Source organism: Phalacrocorax carbo, chromosome 1 (genome assembly GCF_963921805.1).
Source record: "Phalacrocorax carbo chromosome 1, bPhaCar2.1, whole genome shotgun sequence".
Taxonomy (NCBI): domain Eukaryota; kingdom Metazoa; phylum Chordata; class Aves; order Suliformes; family Phalacrocoracidae; genus Phalacrocorax; species Phalacrocorax carbo.
In genome coordinates, this window is record NC_087513.1 from 81,831,407 (window position 1) to 81,851,972 (window position 20,566).

Genomic DNA, 20,566 nt, shown 5'->3' on the forward strand with positions numbered 1-20,566 from the left:
AGAAAGAAGACTTGAGGGGGAAAGATAAGAAGAGAATGATGATTTCAAGTGAAAAAATGAACCAGAGCCTACAGATTGCCTCAGTGCTTGGACAGATGCTCTGACAACAGTGAAACAGTGGCAGTCCAGGATAAAGGAGGCAGGGATTCCCGGCTGCATGCAGTGTGGTACAGAGCATCACTCTACAGCCACTACAGGGAAAAGCTCTTTATGGTGGAACGACGGGTAGGCTCAGCTGCTGGGTCTTTTGGTACACCTCAGCCTGGGTTTGGGGTCTGAGCTTCACCTCCTCTCCATGCCAAACACACTGTAGTCATATGCTTGATGTCCGTAAAAATTAGTGAAGATATTTGTTTTGAATTCCTTGTTCAAAAGATCAGCTCCAGTAACTCTTAAAGGCTGTATCTATACAAAAGAATGCATTTTCAGAGCCCAATCATGCATGTTATTACAGCTAAAATTTGCAGAAAACTCAAAACCAGGAACCTGTAGGTGTTATTTTCAACAGTTTAGATCCTGTTCAGAGCTTGAAAATCTCTGGCGTGATGAATCTCTTTGGCTTTGGTGAAGCTTCGAGGGCTGTACTCCACAACACAATTCTGAAAATTGGGCTTACATCTGAAGTCATATGATTACTTTTTAAAGTAAATCAGAACCCTGTATATGCCTTCTCTTTATAATGTATAATCTCAGTTTAAAATGTCCTCTGCAGAACTGGCTGTTTTAAGAACAATGTCTTCAAGGCACTGACTGAAATATCTAAGCTGGGTAGCTAGATTTTTATCCCTGAATTGTTAGACAGCCAAAATTTTAGCACCCCAACTTTCAGTATTTTCTAAAAGCACATTTGATTATCCAAACATTTTAAAGCTAACATTTCTGTTTTGATATAAATATTTCAAAAAGGTAGAAGGGTTTTTGTTGAATCATCATAAGTATTTTATAATGTTTGAAAGATACTGTTAGTGATATCTACCCATAAAAAGTGCATCTGCCATAATTTTCTCAATCCTAAATACATTGATAACCATGTGAAGGCATTACTTTTGGCATACATTTTGGCATACGTTTGGCAAAACATGTCTTCATAAAAATTTTCTGAAAGGATGAAATGAAAATTACCATTTGTACCATTAGTTGATCATCATGAAAAGACCTATAGTTGACTTAAGATTGCTGCTCTTTAACATGAGATAACTTTTTTAGCTCTTTATGAATTTAGTGAGCCATTATATGCAAGACTTAAGGGTTTTTTTCCAGCCTGTAAATACAGTTTGTGATGAAAAGTGGTAAGTTTTCATATGTTACAAGAGCAGGAAAAAAACCCCAACCCCACCCAGCTGATCAAAACCCCATGGGTAAAGTACCCTTGTTTCAATGACTGCTTAGTGAAACCCAGGTGATGCTGTGTCACTAAAGCAATATCCATAGCAGTTGGGAAGGCTGATTCTGATGCGATATGTGCTGAAGTCAGAGCCGAAACTCACAGCAATCAGTAAACTTTAGTGATGGGCATAGAAAAGTAGGTGCTTAGTAGGAGGTCAGTGTGCTTCAGCACCTTGTTGTTATGAATAGAGGCAATTTGTGCAGCAGGAGCATGGCAGTGCGCGCTTAATTTACTCGTGATTCAGCAGTGTTCGGTTACTTAGAGAACTAGAGCGAGTGCAGATGATATGACAAATGCTTTTGCAAAGAGGAAGTACTTGAAAAAGTGTTGTTATGTCATATAACTAAATTCACAAAATAGATCATGAGTTACACCATGAGGGTGTTTGCTTGCTGAACTAGTTATAAATTTTATAGTGATGTGATTTGCAACATGTGATTCATGGCTCTTTGGTGTTTGTGGACTATTAAATGGATTGCAGAAAAACATTTTGTGCTACAGAATACCTGTAAGAAATTTAATAGGATTGCGGTTCTCCTTAGAATTTTTTTAGATATCCATGAATAAAAACCGGTTGGAAACTGTTTTATTGCTACCTTGTTGCATTGACATTTATATGCAAACTTTATAAGAAAATACATTAGAATATCTGAAAATTCTCCACTGCTCCAAAGGGATGTGCCTCTTGACAATTCAGTGCCTGACAGTACACAAGATAGGCTTTGTTTTATTTTATTATTATTCTTTTTTAGGCAAAAGTTGCTGTTTGCTGTTTTTCCTTGGAAATTAGGTTTGAAGGTCAAGGAACAGGCAACAGATTGTTCTTAAATCTTAATTAGAAGCCAAGTAGCTGAATTATTAACAATGAGAATTTTCTTCCTACATGTTCAGCTTACATTGCTTTTATTGTCCTTATTATGTTTAAGCAAAAGATTTGAAAACACATGAGTCAGACGCATCCTTTTGCTCAGGTTTTATTTTGGTACTTGTGAGATTATAACCCTCCTTGTTTTCCAGGTTGTGAAGACAAGGAAGTGTTTATAACCTAATGACCAGGACACTGACCTGTCAGGCGTCCATTGGTTTATCCTGTGCACATTATTTCTCTGCCCTTTTTTTTTTTCCCCAGATGGGAAACAGGAAAAAGTCCCCTGATATCCCTGATATTGACTTGTGACATGTTTGATAAGAATGGAATTGTAATTTTGTTTCTAATACAATACTGTACAGAATGAAATGCAATACCATAATAAAAATGCAATGCAAAAATTAAAAAAAAGTATATTACAGTCTTTCTACAAATAGAGAAGGGATACATTTCCCCTGCTTTTATTCTTCATATGGAATCTATGAATAAATCACATTCTATGTGAGTAAACTCCATGCTAAGGGGTTTTCTAGGAGTTTATCCCAATCTTTTGTAATACTAATTGCTCCAGACAAAGATACTTAAAAAAAAAACAAAACATGTGATGAAGTATTTACCAGAATTTGTTGTCAATATTTCCAGCAAGCATTTGCAATTCATTACCTTTCCTCAATTAATTGATTCCACATGCCCATAACAATTGTGAAGGAGTAGTCTAATTTGAACTAAAGCAAATGCCTACATGGCTTTATTTTTTTTCCCCCTCATTGATTTGCAGGTGTCTGTATAGGCAGTTCATCTCGACATATTGTGACTTTTGATGGGCTAAATTTTAAGCTGACTGGCAATTGCTCCTACACATTGTTTCGAGATGTGCAAAATGATGTTGAAGTTCTCCTCCATGAAGGACCGTGCAGACCAACACCAAAGATGAACTGTATGGACTCCATTGAAGTGAAACATCGTGGTGTATCTGTTCAGCTCTTCAGTGACATGGCAGTAAGCTAAACACAATGAAGTGACTGCACGTTGTTTGTTCGTGCTATAGAATTTCTGGTTTGGGGGACAAATTCATTCCCTTTATCCAGTTTCTGTTTCCCTTGCAGCCTATTCTTAGGCTTCTGAGCAAATGTCTCATTTCAATTTCATGATATAATCTCCATTCACATAACAAGCCAGACACGTTTCTCTTCTTGTTCGACTCATTATGCGGGTGCGACAATGTCAAGAACATGGGATTTGGCTCTGTCTCCCAGACACTTCTGCCAGAAAGGCAGGGATTATAGACAGGACGTACTGCACGCTGATTCCCTTCTGTTGGCAGAGGTCCTTTATACAATGTTAGCATTTGGTGCATGGCAGAGCTGTTTACTCTTTGCAAACCTATGCATCACTGGCTAGCTGGGGAACTAGTAAGTTGGTTCTTACCTTGTGTGCAGATGGACCTCAGCATTAGAAGAAAGGCCAGCTTAGCATGTATTACATCTACTTTATAGGCAGAGAAATATTCAAACTCAATTTCACACATTTTCAGTGTCAGGGTTCCTCAGACATACAGGAGTCAGCTAGCCTGCAAAGGTGATTTCTTCTGATTTGTGTGTAGCAAAATAGGATGGACCAAAACACCGGCACTCAGTTTTGCATGGTGATGGACATCCTTGACTTTCAATGAGGTTTATTGATAATCAGGGTCTGTACGCAGCATTTTAACTTCATGGCATTAGATTGATAGTCTGTATATATGTGATGCTGAAGGAATGCACTCATATGGGAAAATGTTGAAAAAGTTGTTCTGTGCATTTTTAGACTCAACAGAAAGTTTCAGCTTGCAAAATTGATTCTTGTGTCCAGATTCAGTTGGATCTCCAAGGACCTGTGAAGGCAAAATGTGTTTCAACTGTAAGATTGGGTTGATTTTAATTGCTTGCTAGAACTGATGCGATGATCTTGCCTTTTTGAAAACAGGTGGCTGTTAATGGTGAAAGGGTTCATATTCCCTATTCTAGCAGTTTGTTTGAAGTCACTGTCTATGGAGCAATAATGCACGAACTCAAGTTCTCCCATTATGGACATAATCTCACATTTACTCCAAGAAACAATGAATTTATTCTTAAACTTAATTCAAAGAGCTTTTCCTCAGGAACACGAGGGCTATGTGGTAAGTTTGAAAGCTAGTAATTTTAATAACTTCCTACTTGGGCTTGAGTTGCTATTTATAGATTGGAATTTGTGTGGTCCTGAACCTATAAAATTTCTGGCTGAACTGATCCCCTTTGTTGGTACATTGCTAATCCGTGTAGTTTTTTCTACTATAGCCATCAATGTAACAGCTCGTTGACTCACAGTAATACCTTAGAAAGAGCAAGACTAAACATCTCTCATGTGCTACTTTGTTTCACATTATATCGTTATCTTTTCAAGGAGTTTTTCTTTTTTTTTGGATGAGGCTTTAACTTCAGGATCTTACATATACTTTTATGTGAGAGGCACGTCCTGTGCTTACAGTGAAGGTTTGCGAGGGGTACTACTACCTCGGAGAATTAATTCCATGGCATCCTCTATGGTATAACCTATTATATAGATTATACTTTTGTGGCATAACCTATACCTCCTGTAATAAGGAACTGGGAAACAAGACACAAGGTTTTTATGCCTCTGTATGTCCCATACCTGTTTTCTCTGTTTGTTTTATTGTTGACTGTATTCAGGTTCTTTTCCTTTTACTCACCTTCCTAGGGGTGTGTGACCAGAACCACATCAATGACTTCACGTTACGTGATGGCTCTGTCACTCCTGACAGCAGCGTGTTTATCCAAGACTGGATGGTGGAAGAACCAGGGAAGATCTGTGAAATCCAGAGAGAAGACAGATGCTCTGAGTACACAACAAGCCACTGCCACCTTCTGCTCTCAGATCTGTTTGCAGAGTGCCACAGGGTAATCTCCCCCAACATGTTCTACGAGGCCTGCGCAGAAAGCAGCTGCTATGAGGACGAAGCCTGTGAGATGATAACTTCCTATGCTCACATCTGCAGGGAAAATGGAGTCTGCATAGACTGGAGAACACCTGAATTTTGTCGTAAGGGGTTTACAATACATTAAAACTGACATAGAAACTAACTTGGTGGTGGTGGTGACAATGACCCTCTTGCCAGTGTAATATTAGTTTTTGAATACCATGTAATAGGGCAGAAGTTCCAAATTAAGTTTCCCATATAAGTGATATTGCAGATCTGATAACTGGTTAATCATCCACTAATTTGCATATTATGGAGAAAGTGTTTCTTAGTAAAATGCTAACTAGTAAAATGCAAGGTAGTTATGCAAGGATGGAGGGATAACCTGTAAAATAAAAATACCGTGAAAGCTCTGCAAACACAGCTACATGACGGTACCTGACTCTGCAGCCACTGAACCATCATGGGGCCAGGTTTGGTTGGAGAGGCTGCTCTGATTCTGTTAAGCAGTTTTAGCTGCAAATATCATTGCTTTGGTACAGACATTGGAGGATCTGTACAAGGTGGACAAAGAAACTAGTAATTTGGACTAGTGGAACTGGTCCCCAGCCTGTCACTGCCATAGCTGCACATAATGGCAAAAATTAAGACTTTTCTCTGTAATAGTTTTGCAAATTTCCTGAATTCCAACCAAATCCTAAACCTTTCAGACCGTGATGGAGGAGCCAGTGTGATTTCAAGTTTTTAGTGCAGTGAAAAATGGGGAAATGGCCACCCTCTGTGGTGTCTTTTCTTGCTAGCACATGCTAGCTACACTGATCAAACCAGCTGTAATTTGCTTTGCAAATCCATTTCTCCTTCTAGCTGTTTTGCTTGTGTTTTGGAGCTGAAAAGTTTGTGCTGTAAGAAAGCAGTATAACAGGATGTGAGTCTTGCAAATTGTCCAGAGCCCAATAGAAGCAGGACAAGCATGCTAGTGCCAAATTCAGATGGTTGTTGCTTTGTATACCTACACCCCTGAATTCTTACAGACATAAGTAGTTCTGCCCTAACTTCCTGGGTTTTTTTTTCTTTATTTCTTCTTTTTTCTCCCAACAGCCCTATTATGAGGCATACCTGAAGATCCACCAAAAATGCGACATATAGCTAAGTACAAATAAGTAACTCTTGAGGTGCCTTATTCTATACCTTCTGCTGTTAGTCTGTCTGCAGTGATGGTTACAGACATTCTGATATTCACTCACAGTTCTTCTCGTGTAGTCATATATATCTGAGATGTGTGTGTATATATGTAGGCATTTTCTTTCCCAGCTAGCCCCTCATGTAGTGTCTTGATATCCCAGTTGTTTTTCACATCTCCTGACTCTCCAGTTTAGTCAGTTCTTGTTGCCTTGATGTCTTTCTCTCTTGCTGCCCAGATACTTTTCATCTCAGTACTGGAGCACCTAAAGGCATCCTAAAGGCATGATAAAGCAAGAACTCAGTACATGTTGTTTTTTTGTTCATGTTTTAAAATCAGAGTGATGGGATAGGAAGTTAAGAATGGGAACTTGAATTTAGCCTGAACGTCCTGGTGGTGTCTTAAATATCTTTCCAGGGTAGGTTACTTGAAGAACATGTTGCTGTTGCAGACTGAATCTTTTAAGAAACAACAGTCTGTTTGGAATATAGTCCTAGAAAACAGAGGGAGAATACTCCCAGCCATTTTCCAAATTTAGTGCTTCAGTCAGACTTTGCAAATTGTAATGTCCAAGACTGAATGTCAGAGGAGCACCTTAATAACTCTCTGCAGTTTTCAAATTCCCATCTTGTTACACAGCATGTACAAGGATAGCCAAAGAGTTGCCCATTTTAACACTAGTTGCATAAAACTGTCGTTAGTGTCCCAACGACACTAATGCGTCATCATCATCTTCCTTCAAGCATGTGCATATGTGCAGCTACCAAAAATAATTGCGTATTGCAGGGACATTATACAGGTTACATTTATAACTAAATAGACAGTGCAGCTTAATCACTCTACTACTACCTGTTTAGTAACAATGGCATAGTTCTGGAGTACCTTGCTCCCCTCCCCCTGCTCCAGTGAATCCCTGTCACTTTTTTAGGGTTTGATTTGGGTTTTTGTCATGCCATATTGGGACTTTTCAAGCAGTACAAGTCCTTCCTGACTGCTCTGCCTGGGTGGGTAAATATACTCACTGGAATATCCGATAAAGATGTTCTCCATCCTGTGCTCATTCAGTTCCACTGCCTGAGCTTTCCTTGCTTCTTTTTGGGAGGGTGGATGTGTTGATGGGAGGAAACTTTATCTTTATTCCAAGGTGGGAATGGATAGTGAGGAAGATTTTTTTTTTTTTTTTTTTTTGTAGACCCCATACCTGGTAGACCTGTGCTGCAGCAGCCTGTAGCTTCCATTCATAGCCATGTAACGCTGAGGCATAGAAAGTGAACCCCTTGAGCAGGCTCACCCTCACAGTGAATGACTGCTGAATAGGGTTTCCGCTTCAATGGCAGTACAGGCTTTACTTCCATGTGAAGATCATAGGGATTTCTAACAAATTACTGCATTGCTAATATCAACACGTATTGAGATTCAGCTTGTGTGGAGATGAAGCTTTATTCATCTGGAAATAGGGTTGTTTATATAGTGATTAATGAATGGACTGAGATACATTCATTCTGCAGTTACAAAAGAAATGGCAGCTCACGTGGAGGTGACCAAGTCAGCTTTGTACTGTGTAGCTCAGGTAACAGTAGCAGTTAGTAAGTTTTGCCCAGAAAGCAGAAATATTTAGAAGATAAATGACAGCAGCAGCAGTAGCAGTAGTTAATCTTCATGTGCTGATGTTTCTATGAGTGCTTCTTAGAAGCTCTTTAAGCTCATTTATGTGCAATGTGGACGTGCTTGCTAGGTACTTGCCAATAGTAACTTGCAGATGAATTAAATTTAGGAGTGTAGGTGATGCCTGCATGGTGTTTGAAACAAACAGCTAGTTGGTACTGCTCAGGAAAGCTATGGTTCTTTTAGGAGGGTGCTGGTGGCACTCAGCAGCTGCAGGGATTCCTGGAAAAATATTTGCTTGGAAACAACATTTTGCATTAGCCATTCTAGCTGGAGGCTTTTGTGTTTTGTCTTTCATTGGGTTGTTTTGCAGGCTCAGGTTAGAAAGCAAATGTATAACAGGCTGTGCCTGCTCAACTGAGGGGCAGTGACATCTGGCAGAGAAGCAAGAACGAGGGTCAGGAGGAGGAGAGAGATCAGTGGGATACAGGAAACCTTAAAACCACCTCTGCTAATGAAGGATTTGTGTAGTGGAGCTACACTGAGATTATCTGCTGCTGTTCATTTGCTGTGTAAGCAAGGCATGCTGGTGAGGACCATAACAGCTGAAGGATTTAAACCATGACTTGGAAATCAACATTATAGGGGTGGCTTTATGACTGCCTTCTGCTGATGTGGGACAGGTTTTCTCTTCCTCTTCCATCTCCAGCCATGCATTCCCACTCCTTTTGCTGTGCTGGCAGTAGTCCTCACATGCTGCTTGGTGAGCTCTGAAAACTAGCTGTAACGGGAAAAGTAGCGCCAGCAGGAAAGAGCAGCTGAGGTGAGGAGATTAAGGAAGTGAGGGGACTGCCCCTTTGATGGCAGCTCTGATCTAAGTTCTTTTAAAGTGGCCTTGAAACCACTCCCAAGAACATAGGAAAAACCCTCCTAAACATACCCTTTTGAGTAAAGACGACTCTTAAGGGAGGTTTAAGAAAACAGTGCCTGGCACTGTTGACTGGCAGCTGATGAGCTATTGGTCCTAGAGCATTATTCACTCCACCTTCATTAGCACTGGGGTTTTAGCTCTCCTTTTGGTTGAACATGCCAGTACAGTGAGGCAAGCCACAGGTATGTGACCTCAGGAGCTGAATTTGTGCTAAATTTGTTCAAAATTATACTACTGATAAGAAAGGGCTGTCATTGTCGCCTGAAAGGAAGTGTGCCTTTCTCCATGTACCACAGGCTTGAAAAACGCCCCTCCTCTAAATATCCATTTAGTACTTTAACCAAGGATGCTCTGCCTTTTCTGGTCTGTTTGCACCGCAAATTCAAAGTGAATCCCAGTGCAAACATTCATACTAGATCTTTCACTCTGAACTTAAGTGGTTTATTTTATTTTAATGGACTCGCACCTTCTGTAGATCCATCCTGTGAGGTCTCCCCTCAGCCTCCTCTTCTCCAGGCTAAACAACCACCATTCCCTCAGCCACTCCTTATAAGACTTGTTCTCCAGACTTTTCAGCTTCATTGCCCTTCTCTGGACAAGCTCCAGCAACTTAATGCCTTCTTGTAGTGAGGGGCCCAACACTGAACACAGTGTTCAAGGTGTGGCCTCACCAGTGCCAAGTACAGGGGGAACAATCACTTCCTGGCCACACAGTTCCTGACAGAAGCCAGGATGCTGTTGGCCTTCTTGGCCACCTGGGCACACTGCTGGCTCATGTTCAGACAGCTATAGACCAATACACCCAGGTCCTTTTTCACCAGGCAGCTTTCCAGCTGCTCTTCCCCAAGCCCGTAGCATTGCATGGGGTTGTTGTGACCCAGGTACAGGACCCGGCACTTAGCCTTGTTGAACCTCATACAGTTGACCTCAGCCCATCAATCCAGCCTGTCCAGGTCCCTCTGCAGAGGTTTCCTATGCTCAGGCAGATCGGCACTCCCGACCAGTTTGGTGTTGTCTGCAAACTTACAGAGGATGCATTTGATCGCCTCATCCAGATCATTGATAAAGATATTAAACAAGACTTGCCCCAGCACTGAGCCTTGGGGAATACTGCTTTTGGCCAGACACCAACTAGATTTAGCTCTGTTCACCACAACACTCTGGGCTTGGCCATCCAGCCAGTTTTCTACCCAGCAAAGGGTACACCTGTCTAAGCCATGAGCTGCCAACCACCTGGTGGCTTTTTACACACCTGGCTCCTTAATACCAGCTGAAGAGGAAGAAGGGGAAGAGGTTATGTTACATGAAGTACATTAGATGCTTCAGCATTGGTACTGATTCTGCCTGGGAGCTGTCCAGATTCTACACTGATGGCATCAGCATTAAACTCTAAAATAAATCTAATTTTGTGCAGAGGTTTACTAGATTTGCTTTAGGGCTGGTGGTAAGTAAGCAAGATGAAAGCAAGTGTGCTGAGTATATTTACTGATACTGGAATAAAAAATGTAAATTACACACTACCTTAACAGTTGCTGTGGATGTATTTTCACATCTGCATTAGAGCTGATATGAGACTGTCACAGGCAATAAGCACTGATGCTTGCTGTAGTCACCTTGTTTACAGAACTGTTTCTGGGAATTAGTTTTTCTGGAAAACAGTATAGTCTAGGTAGCTAGTTTTATAAGCAGGCAATTAGTCCTGTTTTACTTGAATAGACCTTTCTGCGTTTTCATAATCCAGCCAAAGCATTTCATAACAGGATTTGACTCTCCATCAAGTTCCTGTGGCTTTTCAAGTTCCTCTGCATCTGCTGAACTATGATGCTTATCCACACATACAGTCGTAGACTCCAACCCACGAGAAATAATTGGATTTAGCATGGCTTGAAACAGAAAAGGGTGACTGTTAAAGGCATTCTTTACTGTTTACTTTGGCTATGAGGGGTGTGTGTAGACAGTTCAGCTGATAAATGCTTGGTTGGTTGGGAGCTCAGGTCTTAATTCAGTAATTTTATTTCAGTGTTGTTTTGTCAGGGGACTGAAAAACGTTTAATAAACCTCACAGCAGTCACAAACTGGGAAATAAGGAACACTTTTCCTAATTGAAGCTGTAGAGAAAAATAAAGTAGACTTAAGGGAGTACACAGCATAGAAGCTGTGTTCATAGGTTTCTTGAATGGCTATAGCCTTAGTTTTATGTCTGCTTTCAGAAACAATACCCTCAGTGTTGTGAACTCATCAGTAAAAACTTTATGTTGGCTTAGGGGGCAATGCAACTTTCCTTGATTCAGTTAATTCCATTAATAAGGTAATTCAGTTAATAAGGTGCAGAAATCCAACAGGTTCAGTTTTAAAGTACCAAAATGTTGTGTGTGTTAGCTTTCTTTAGTTGCTTGGGAACACTGCCACCTATCAAGCTGTCAAAAAAAAAAAAATATCTTTGTTCAACGCTCTAGTCTATCTTGGGTATCTCCTAAACATGTGCTGCTACCAGTGCCTCTTTAATACACGCAAAGGTGGTTCCAAATTCTTATGTCTCTTACCCAATGTTGAAAACAAAGTTAGGCAAGATGTTCAGCTCATGTAAGCCATTGTATCATTATTAGGGTAAGTCATACTTTGCTGTTTCATGTGACCTGAAAATGTGGCTTGATGATTTGTGCATGGACTGTAACTTAAGCAAATGCCCTCAATCATGTTCCACTGTGGATTTTGTTGGTTTTAAAAGTGTATTTTCAAAGATGTTGGTGGCTGCAGAGGACAAAATATGTTCATCAGATGATGACTTTCAAAAACCTGAACAGAATTCTAAAGAAAGCATGAGTGGAAACATATCTCTGCATTTGAGATCTCTTTATCTAAAGAGGTTTTTTTCTGTCTTCCTCAGCAATGAAATGTCCCACATATTTGACATACGATCACTGTCACAAAGCCTGCATAAAGCACTGTGAGAATAGTACCAAACTCAGTGTCTGCAAGGATTATCCCACAGAAGGCTGTTTCTGTCCAGACAGACAGGTGATTTTTAATGACAGCTGTGTTGATGAAGAAGTCTGCACACAATGCGTCAGTGAAGATGGCACATACCATCAGGTAACTATATACTTAGCAGCTTACCTTTGTAAGTGGTTGGGCTTTGTACTTTTGCAAGTAAATCTGTCCTATAAGTCTATCTTCCCCTTTGGATGCTTTATTTTCTAGCTCAGTTCCTCATAACCAGCCGGCTGTCAGCCCTATGTAGCTCCCCTAGTGTGAAATTGGCTGGGATGGATATAAAATTCACAGCTGGGACTATACAGACCCGGAAATGCATAACAAATTTGTGGAGGGAGGTCTAGAGGGAGGAGTGGAGGGATGGCATAAGTCAACATTTACCAAGATAAGCACCTACATTCAGTAGGCTTTTACCAGAAGTGACAATTTAATCATAAATCTGGAACCGTTGCTTAAAATGTATTGTCTTTGCAAAGCTTAATGTAATATTTTCAGTGGTTGGTGTGGAGCAGTGAGAACAAGATGACCTTATGTCAAGTTATATTAGCTTACCTCTTTTTTTTTTTTTTTCAATGAGAATCATTCCTTTGATGAAATCCATAAATTTAGTGTTGCTGAAAATCCACTTTCCTCAGCTAAGTCAGAGCTCTCTGTGGCAGAATGGGACTGGGAAGAGCTGTGGGTGCTGAGTGCCAGACTGCCGTGAAAGAGACTGCTGATTTTCCTTTCAGTATCACACACCTCCTCCCTATGTCCCCTGTTCTAAATAGCAGGGGTTGCTCATCTTCACCCTCAGCTACTCAACTCTGGGGGTTTTCACCTAAGTCAGCCAGTCCTCTTAAATCTATAGTTTTGTTATGAGACTTTAAGAAGCAGCAGCTTTAATTTCAGTATTTTATGGGCTTTAGATTCTTATGGGATTTTTGGATAGTTGTATCATACTCACTAAACCTTCCGTCAAAGTCATAATCATTTTTCTATCATAGATCTTCTGTAAATAACAGAATTCTGAGTGTGTGTGGACAGTCTATTCTTTAAGTAAAAAGATAGATTTCAAAAAGTAAATGACTATGTACTCTGAATAAATTCATTTTACACACACAGATTTAGACTCACATTTAGTTCAGGAAGAAATGTGTTATAAACATTTACAGTTAAACTGAAAGGAAGAAAAGACTATTTGTGGCTAAAACATCTCTTTTAAATATTGTTTGCATTGATTAACGTAATGACAGAAGCATCAAACTTAACAGAGCAAACACCTCTCTTTAGGTGATAGGGTACCAGCGAGCAATGCAACTGACTCAGTGAAGGAAGCAAGCATTCCAGGCACTGCTTTGCCAATGCAAGAGTTGTACTGATTGCAGGTCTGCACTGGGAGCTCTGCTTGTGTCGTCGCAGCCTGCCCTCGCACAGGACAGGTCCATGTGGGTCGGAGGATGCCAGCCCCGGCATCTCACCTCCCCACAGCTCGTGCCTTAGTGCTGCCTGCTGGTACTGTCGAAGCACAGTGCACTGAAAAATTATTCACTAAATACAATTTTGAGGGCAAGGGGCTGTTAGAGGAGCCTAACAGCATTAAGCCGCCTGCTCAGGTGTACATACCCTATGGATTTTGACAGTGGGAGGGAAGACATAGGGGAGGTGTGTTCTTTCATTCCACTACTGCATTATCGAAATGACATTTTTCAAAACAAAAACTTAGAGTTTTCTGAAGCATTGAGCACACAGACCTTGTACTAGCTTTTATTTCAAGATTACAGTATATCCAAACATATGGCCACAATTTTTTCTTCGTGTTCTGTTTTGGATCTTTGTTTTACATAGAGTATCATTGGATTTGTGTAGTGCTTATAGGGTTGGTAAAATGGAAAGAAAAAGACCCCAGTAATTTTTGTAATAAAAGGAATAGAAAAAATGTTGTTATTTCTCTTGAAGGAAAAAATAGCTTGCAATGTATGTAATCACTGCCCTAAACATGGATCAATTGTGCACAACTCTCAGTGAGTCTGAGAACCCTAGTTATTATATTATGATTCTCTATGAAATGGTTATTGTGAATACATATTAAAGCCTTAAATCCCTGAATCCTGAGGCAATGCAGTGCACTTCCCATTTAAATAGTTTCAAGCCCTCATGGAGAAAAGCTCAGCATACATCTTGGGAATAATGTCTGCATGATATCTACTTGTTTCTGCAGAAGTTCTGAAATTCATGGGTTGTTGCATGGTCCTTAATGGGGTTTTAACTCTGAAAACCTCTCATCTGTACCCCAATGGCAAGGCTTAGCTGCAGCTGCCGTGTGGATGGGGAGGTGGAGGGCAGGGGAGGATCAGCTCACACAGCCGTTTCATCTCTCCACTGTTGCAGGATTAGCTGTGGAGCAATACAACAGGCAGTGCAACTGGTGGTGGGTTATGATTTCCTTAACCCCCTTCTTTCCCTCTGGTGTTCTTTTCCTCTCTTTCTTTCTACCCCAGATAGTGCTTTGGCTTACGGGATTCTCAGTATCAACACCTACGCAGAGCTCTACTAGCGCTTTGCAATCTCTTGTCATTTCTTCTGGTATTAGAAAAAGACTCCTACTTATGCTGAAGAAAACCTGTCCAAAAGTTGAGGCTACTAAAAATGTTAGTGCAAATGTGATTCTCTTTCTGTATCTTGAAATGTCCACATGCTTTTCACATCACCACTTGCAAATGTAGGCATTCTCTGTCAGCTGCCTTCTCAGGACTTTTTAACCCTGAGGCCTTTGAATGCTCTGGCAGAGGGTTCTGACTTGTTTTCCCAAGCCCTGAGATAATGTTCTTTACTAGCAATACATTGATGCAAGCTTTCTTTGACTAAAATAGATTTTCTATAGATTAACCGACCCTATATGATTTGGAGCCTGAGCTTTGTTAAACCTCTGTTTGGCTTGTTCTGGCAGTCCTGCTGTCTTATCCTTGCCATACTGTTAACCTTTGAAAGTAAACTGTCTTTTCAGACTCCTGTGATGGCGTAAAATACATAGATAACTCTGGATACAGGTGGCAGTATGCTTAGATATTTAGTTTCTTTCTTCTTATTACTAAAGATCTCAGCAGTCAGTTATTTTTAAACTGTACTCCAGAGTTTTCTGCATGACACCTTTTCCCTTTGTGGCATCCTTACCTGTTCTACCTATTCTCACCCAGAACCTGAACTGATTGTGCTAATTAACTTTATTGTCCCATAGAGCATCTTTTCACTCTTACATACCTATTCACATGGGTTTGAAATGTAGATAGTTATTTATAGGTAACTACATCTTTAAAATCCATGATTTTCCTGTCTCTCACGAGCGAGCAGTAGTTGAATAATGATATACTTTACTGGCCATTTTTGAATGTGCTTACTACCTTCATGTAATCACTGCAGTGACAGTCTCAGATTTGGGCTTGCTGTAGTGCTTTTCCAGTCTGCAGTCCACTGGGAAATTAAGTGATGACACCCTGCATATTCTTAATAAAAAAATATGCACTATTTATTTCTCCATGTTTAAGCACTACTAATTTGGGAAAGCAGCCACTTCTTTGTATTTCCCAAAATATCATTGTTTCCCTTATTACCACATCCAATCATCACATGTAGTTGCATGAGTCCACTGTTACTCACAATAGCCTGCAATTGCATTTTTCATGCCTAAAACAATAGTAATTCCTCATCCCATCCATGAATTCTTTACATCTTTTGCTAAATTGGTACACTACAGTCATTTCAGAATTATGCATCTCCTTAGGTTCTTACTGTTAACAGAGCAACCAACCAATCCTGCATATAGCCTTCTGGTTTTCTAAATTAATGTCGCTCAACCTCACCCACTCCCATTGCCACCATGCCAGTGGCCAGAATATTTGATTACTTTCTAACAATCTGAATCTGTTGGGTTTTTTATTTGTCTGTTGTTTTTTTTTTTTTTTCATGCAGCACATGGAAACATGGATTCCTGCTAATGAGCCTTGCAAGATCTGCACGTGTCTTGATAACAAGAAAATAAACTGCACCGTCCGACCTTGCCCTACTGTGAAACGTAAATTCATTTAGCTCTAAGTATGATTGGACTTGAATTGATGTTTTTGTCACCTAGTTTTCTAGTTCTTATCCAAACTTGTTTCATGGATGTTTTCTTCTTACTCTAGCTGTTCAATGTGGTCCCTGTGAAGTCCCTCGCCTGCGCAGGGACCCTGGCCAGTGCTGCCCCAATTATGAGTGTGGTACGTTCTCATGAACTGTTGTAGTCTTCTTGGTACACATTTTTAAAAAATGCTTCAAAGGGACAAAATTAGTTTTTTAATTTAATGTGATACTTAATTTTTTAAACCACTGAATGATCGTACAATCATCTATGTGGAAAAATAAAAAACTCCCGAGGATGTGAATCTTGATTAACCTCAAATTCGACTTTCTATACGAGATGAAGAAGGGAACAGAGCATTTTGTTTTCATCTACATTACATTAGAATGGTCTTTTTTCAAGTATCTATTTTTGCATGGTCTATATTTGCACATTAAATATAACATTAGAGCCTTAATCCTCATAACCCAAACTTGAACTGTTCCTTAAGCTATTTTGAAAACAAACTCTGACCCGCTGAACTCTAACTTACTTCATATTTCAGGATAGCGATTGAGTGTAGGATAAAAAAAAAGGTTAATGGGGTTGTGCATGCGTGTGTGTCTTTTGTTGAGGACTAGCCAGTCAGGTGTGGGCTTAAACATGGTCTCAATTTCTCCTCTTAGTCTGTGATCTGGTTTCCTGTGATTTGCCTCCTGCCCCCACCTGTGAGTTTGGCTTGCAGCTTGCTCTGACCAACCCTGGAGAATGCAGACCAAATTACACATGTGGTAAGATATTTTATTATTTTTTTTTTTTTAGCAGGGAGTGACGCTGGAGCATTGCATTTGAGCAACAGTGATTACTTCCGTTAGACATTATTTTTTTCCCTCTGAAAGGTTTAATTTTGGAGCCAATGGAAATTTAATGATTTCATAGACTTGGAAGAATGGTATTGTTGGCACTTTCTGAGTACACTTTTGAGTTAAGGAAAAGAGAAACACTTTCTCTTGGACGTGTGTGCCCTGACCCTTATGCTTATGTTATAAATCTTTTCGCTTGTATATGAGACAAGAATTTTTGGCAGGGTAGGAACTTTTCCTGAACCTTCAGCACAATTTTTGACCTGGGTCTCTTATATCTGCATTACTTCTTAGTCTTTAAGTAGGTTTGTAACACTTTGCAGTAGCAAATTAGTGCCTTGCTGCCAGAGAACTGTCTTGTTCTCTCATGGCACTCTGAAATGCTGTGTGCTTGACATGGTACCTGCTTTTTCTGCTAGCATGTAACAGAGAAGCATGCAGCTTAGTTCAAAGACCTTCCTGCCCACCACATCGAGAGCTGACTGTTAAGAAGACTGAGTGCTGCGATAAATATGAGTGTACCTGCAGCTGCACTAACTCAACAGTGAGCTGCCCTCTGGGGTATCTATCCAGATCTGTCACCAATGACTGCGGCTGCATATCTACCACCTGTGCTCCAGGCATGGTAAGGGCAATGAAGTATGACTTCCACAGTTGAGAGTATCTTTTGTAAGTGGAGTGACAATACCAAAGTCAGTCCATAGCTAGATATAAACAAGCCCCCAAAGAGACTACTGGATAATGGTGCCAGGGCACTTTGAATTTACATGTGTCTGAAAGAAATACACTTGCATCACACTGTTGCTTGTTTTATTACAGTCATTTATTCTGACATAAACAACCTTTTTTTTTGTGACTTTGAGATAATCAGATGATTTTATATATTGCTAATGCTTGAATGACCTTGAAGTTTCACACACAAGCATACATATTTATTACTAATTTCAGAGGTAATTTTGAAATTTTTAATCTGTTTCTGGATACCAGAGGTATATGTTTTTGGATCAGTACAGTTACTATATATTCTTTTGATCATATACTAAATTTATTGAACTATTTGGGACACCTTAGATGTAAGCTCCTTGTTCCCTTTGATCACCTTTGCCTCTGCCTGAGGAGGCATTGTCTCTTATATGAACTATATTGCCACTAAATTTAATTGCCATTCAATTTTTGGCAAATTAATACCTGACTCTGTTAAAGTTTCTTTGGGATATATTTTTCCTTATTTTGCCAACCTTTTATTAAGTTGTTATGTTATGTTATGTTAACCGGTAAGATAAGGTTGCTTAGAGGAGAGGTTGCAGGGGAACATTTTCATTGAAGGCTACCTTACCTAACAGCTTAACATAGGGTTACACTGTCTTGCAGCTCAGGAGATCTAGCCTTTATTTTCTGTTCCTAAGTAGTTCACGACCTTGCATAAGTAATTTTATGTTCTTTGTGACTTACTTGCTAGATCTATAAAAATAAATGATGTTCATCTCCTTAATAACATACTGTTAAATTTACTAGTACAAAGTGCAATATAAAAGATGGCACTACTTTGTGGTAGCTGTGACAGCCTAAGGATACAAGAGAATGAATGCTTGTTCTCAAAGTAGGATCTCTTCAGATCAGCTGATTTAGCTGGAAGAAGTTTTGTGTGCACAGCTCCCTCTGCAAGACTCACTGTTTATTCTCTCTAAATACTGTGTCACATAATACTTCCAGTGAAAGTGAGTCAGACCCTGGGCAATTACACCGACTGCAGATAAAAATCTCCAATCTATTCTTTATAAAACAGCATCTTTGGTTGCACTTATTTTCCTTTCCTCAACAGAGTTGCCACAATTTTAAGACCTGTACCATTTCTACTGGGTTCAAAGTATTCCATAAAATTTATCGTAGGTTTCACATCCTAAAAAGCAGTCTTTTGGAGCCAGCCGGGTGCCCTTACAGCAGCACTGTGTTTTTTCCATATATTAATTGTTCCATTCAACAGGTGTGTGTGCACAAAAACATAGTCTACCCCATTGGGACAACCTGGGAAGATGGTTGCAGGGAATGCTCTTGCACTAGTATGAAGGATGATGTTACGGGACTTCGGATGATGGAGTGTCATGACAAAGCATGTCACACATTCTGCGCTCGGGTGAGTAACATTTAAACCAGTGCATTAGCCAGCAGAGCCCTGACAGGGATCTGAAATGATTACTTTTAAACCTGTGTGTTTAGAGAAACCAGAAAAAATTAGAAAATAAGTGTTGTAGCAATTAATTATCTTGGGAACAGAGACCAAGAAGGCCTGAGCGTTATTGACTTTATTTTAGGGTTATTGTTTTAGGATCATATCCTGCTGCCAAGAAAATCAGTGACAAGTTTATTTTATATTTCAATAAAAATGAGAGTTGCATCCTGAAGTGTCTATCATTTACACCACTTGCACAAGAAGTACTTGTGACATCTGAAGTTCAGTTTCAAATGACTCTGTTCTAGCTGAAGTTCACTTTCTGAAGAGAACATTTCAGATCTGTCTATTGCTCAGCTCTGCCCATTGTAGCATTAATAACACCACATATGTGGCCTTTACTAGGCTTAGACATCTGCTATGTACTATAAAATTATGTGGTCTACTTTTGGAAGCTCACAAAGGGAGTATGACCGGCTTTGTTATGTTGACATAGCTAGTTAAGCAGGAAGAGACAGATACTTGGTACAACAAGCTGACAGAAGAATTCTAGAAGGGTCAAAGGAATTGGTTAAAAGACAGCATTGCTTGCCAGTGTCATAGATTAGAAGACTTTGACCTTAACATGATTTGCACAAACAGAAGTTCAAAATGTCTTTTATACTTCCTTTAAACCACACAGTTTACATCCCTACCATTCGTCAGCATAACATATTGTGGAGAATAAGGCAGTAAAAAAAATAAAACCACTGTAAAATTAAATGTGATGCCCTAGAGTTGCATTTTGCTCTGTTATTTAGCTCCTCGTACCCATAATCCCTGAGCATTCTTATATCCTTACTTCATGAGGTTAGCATGGATGGGTCAGTCAGGGAGGACAGTAGAAATACACAGCTTGAGTCCACACAAAAAGCAGATGGCAGAAGAGGTTGCCCAACCCAACCAAGTGCTGACAACCCACACCCCTTACCAACTCTCATGTGGTCAGAGAAGTTGTGCTGCAAATGTCAGAGGCTACCACAAATGTATTTTGCCTCTTTGTAAAGCTTTCAGGATATACGTGGAATAATTGAAATTATTCTTGATAGTATTAGCCAATTTGATTCAGGAAAAGGCACATCTGACTTAAAGCAGCTCCTCCCTATTCCATGGTCTGGTGTGTTCACAATCTGTGAGTTCAGTAGGCTGTGCAGGGTCCATGTGGAGCAACTAGATGTGGCCGTATGGGATCCAGAATATTCTCTGCAGGTCTTTTGCTGATCCAGGGTTTTTCCCATGATTTTGTTCTTCCCATAGGAAGAACATATAGGTAAGTGCACTTGAGAGGGTGTGAAAAAAAAAAACCAACCCTTTTGAATAATATTTTCCTATGAACTGTGAAATGCAGCCCAGAAGAAGCTAATTTGTTTTTTCCTCAGTACAGGAGCAAAGATGAGCTAGTTAATGTTATGCAAATCTCCAAGTTGCTTTTGAATATAATATTAGGCTACCTGTTGCATTAGCCCCCACAAAATTAAAACACTTGACCAAGCAGCAT

At 39.9% G+C, this 20,566-nt stretch overlaps 1 protein-coding gene across 1 annotated transcript in view; it reads left to right on the forward strand.

Moving 5' to 3' along the window:
* The window catches only part of VWF (von Willebrand factor), a 140,722-nt gene that overhangs the window by 94,465 nt on the left and 25,691 nt on the right, over positions 1–20,566 (forward strand). Inside the window, exons 35-43 of the mRNA XM_009513179.2 lie at positions 3,034–3,254; positions 4,221–4,413; positions 4,992–5,333; positions 11,815–12,020; positions 15,870–15,972; positions 16,082–16,156; positions 16,683–16,787; positions 17,279–17,484; positions 18,844–18,993. Coding sequence (XP_009511474.2) covers positions 3,034–3,254; positions 4,221–4,413; positions 4,992–5,333; positions 11,815–12,020; positions 15,870–15,972; positions 16,082–16,156; positions 16,683–16,787; positions 17,279–17,484; positions 18,844–18,993 — 1,601 coding nt within the window. The remainder of the gene's footprint in view (positions 1–3,033; positions 3,255–4,220; positions 4,414–4,991; positions 5,334–11,814; positions 12,021–15,869; positions 15,973–16,081; positions 16,157–16,682; positions 16,788–17,278; positions 17,485–18,843; positions 18,994–20,566) is intronic.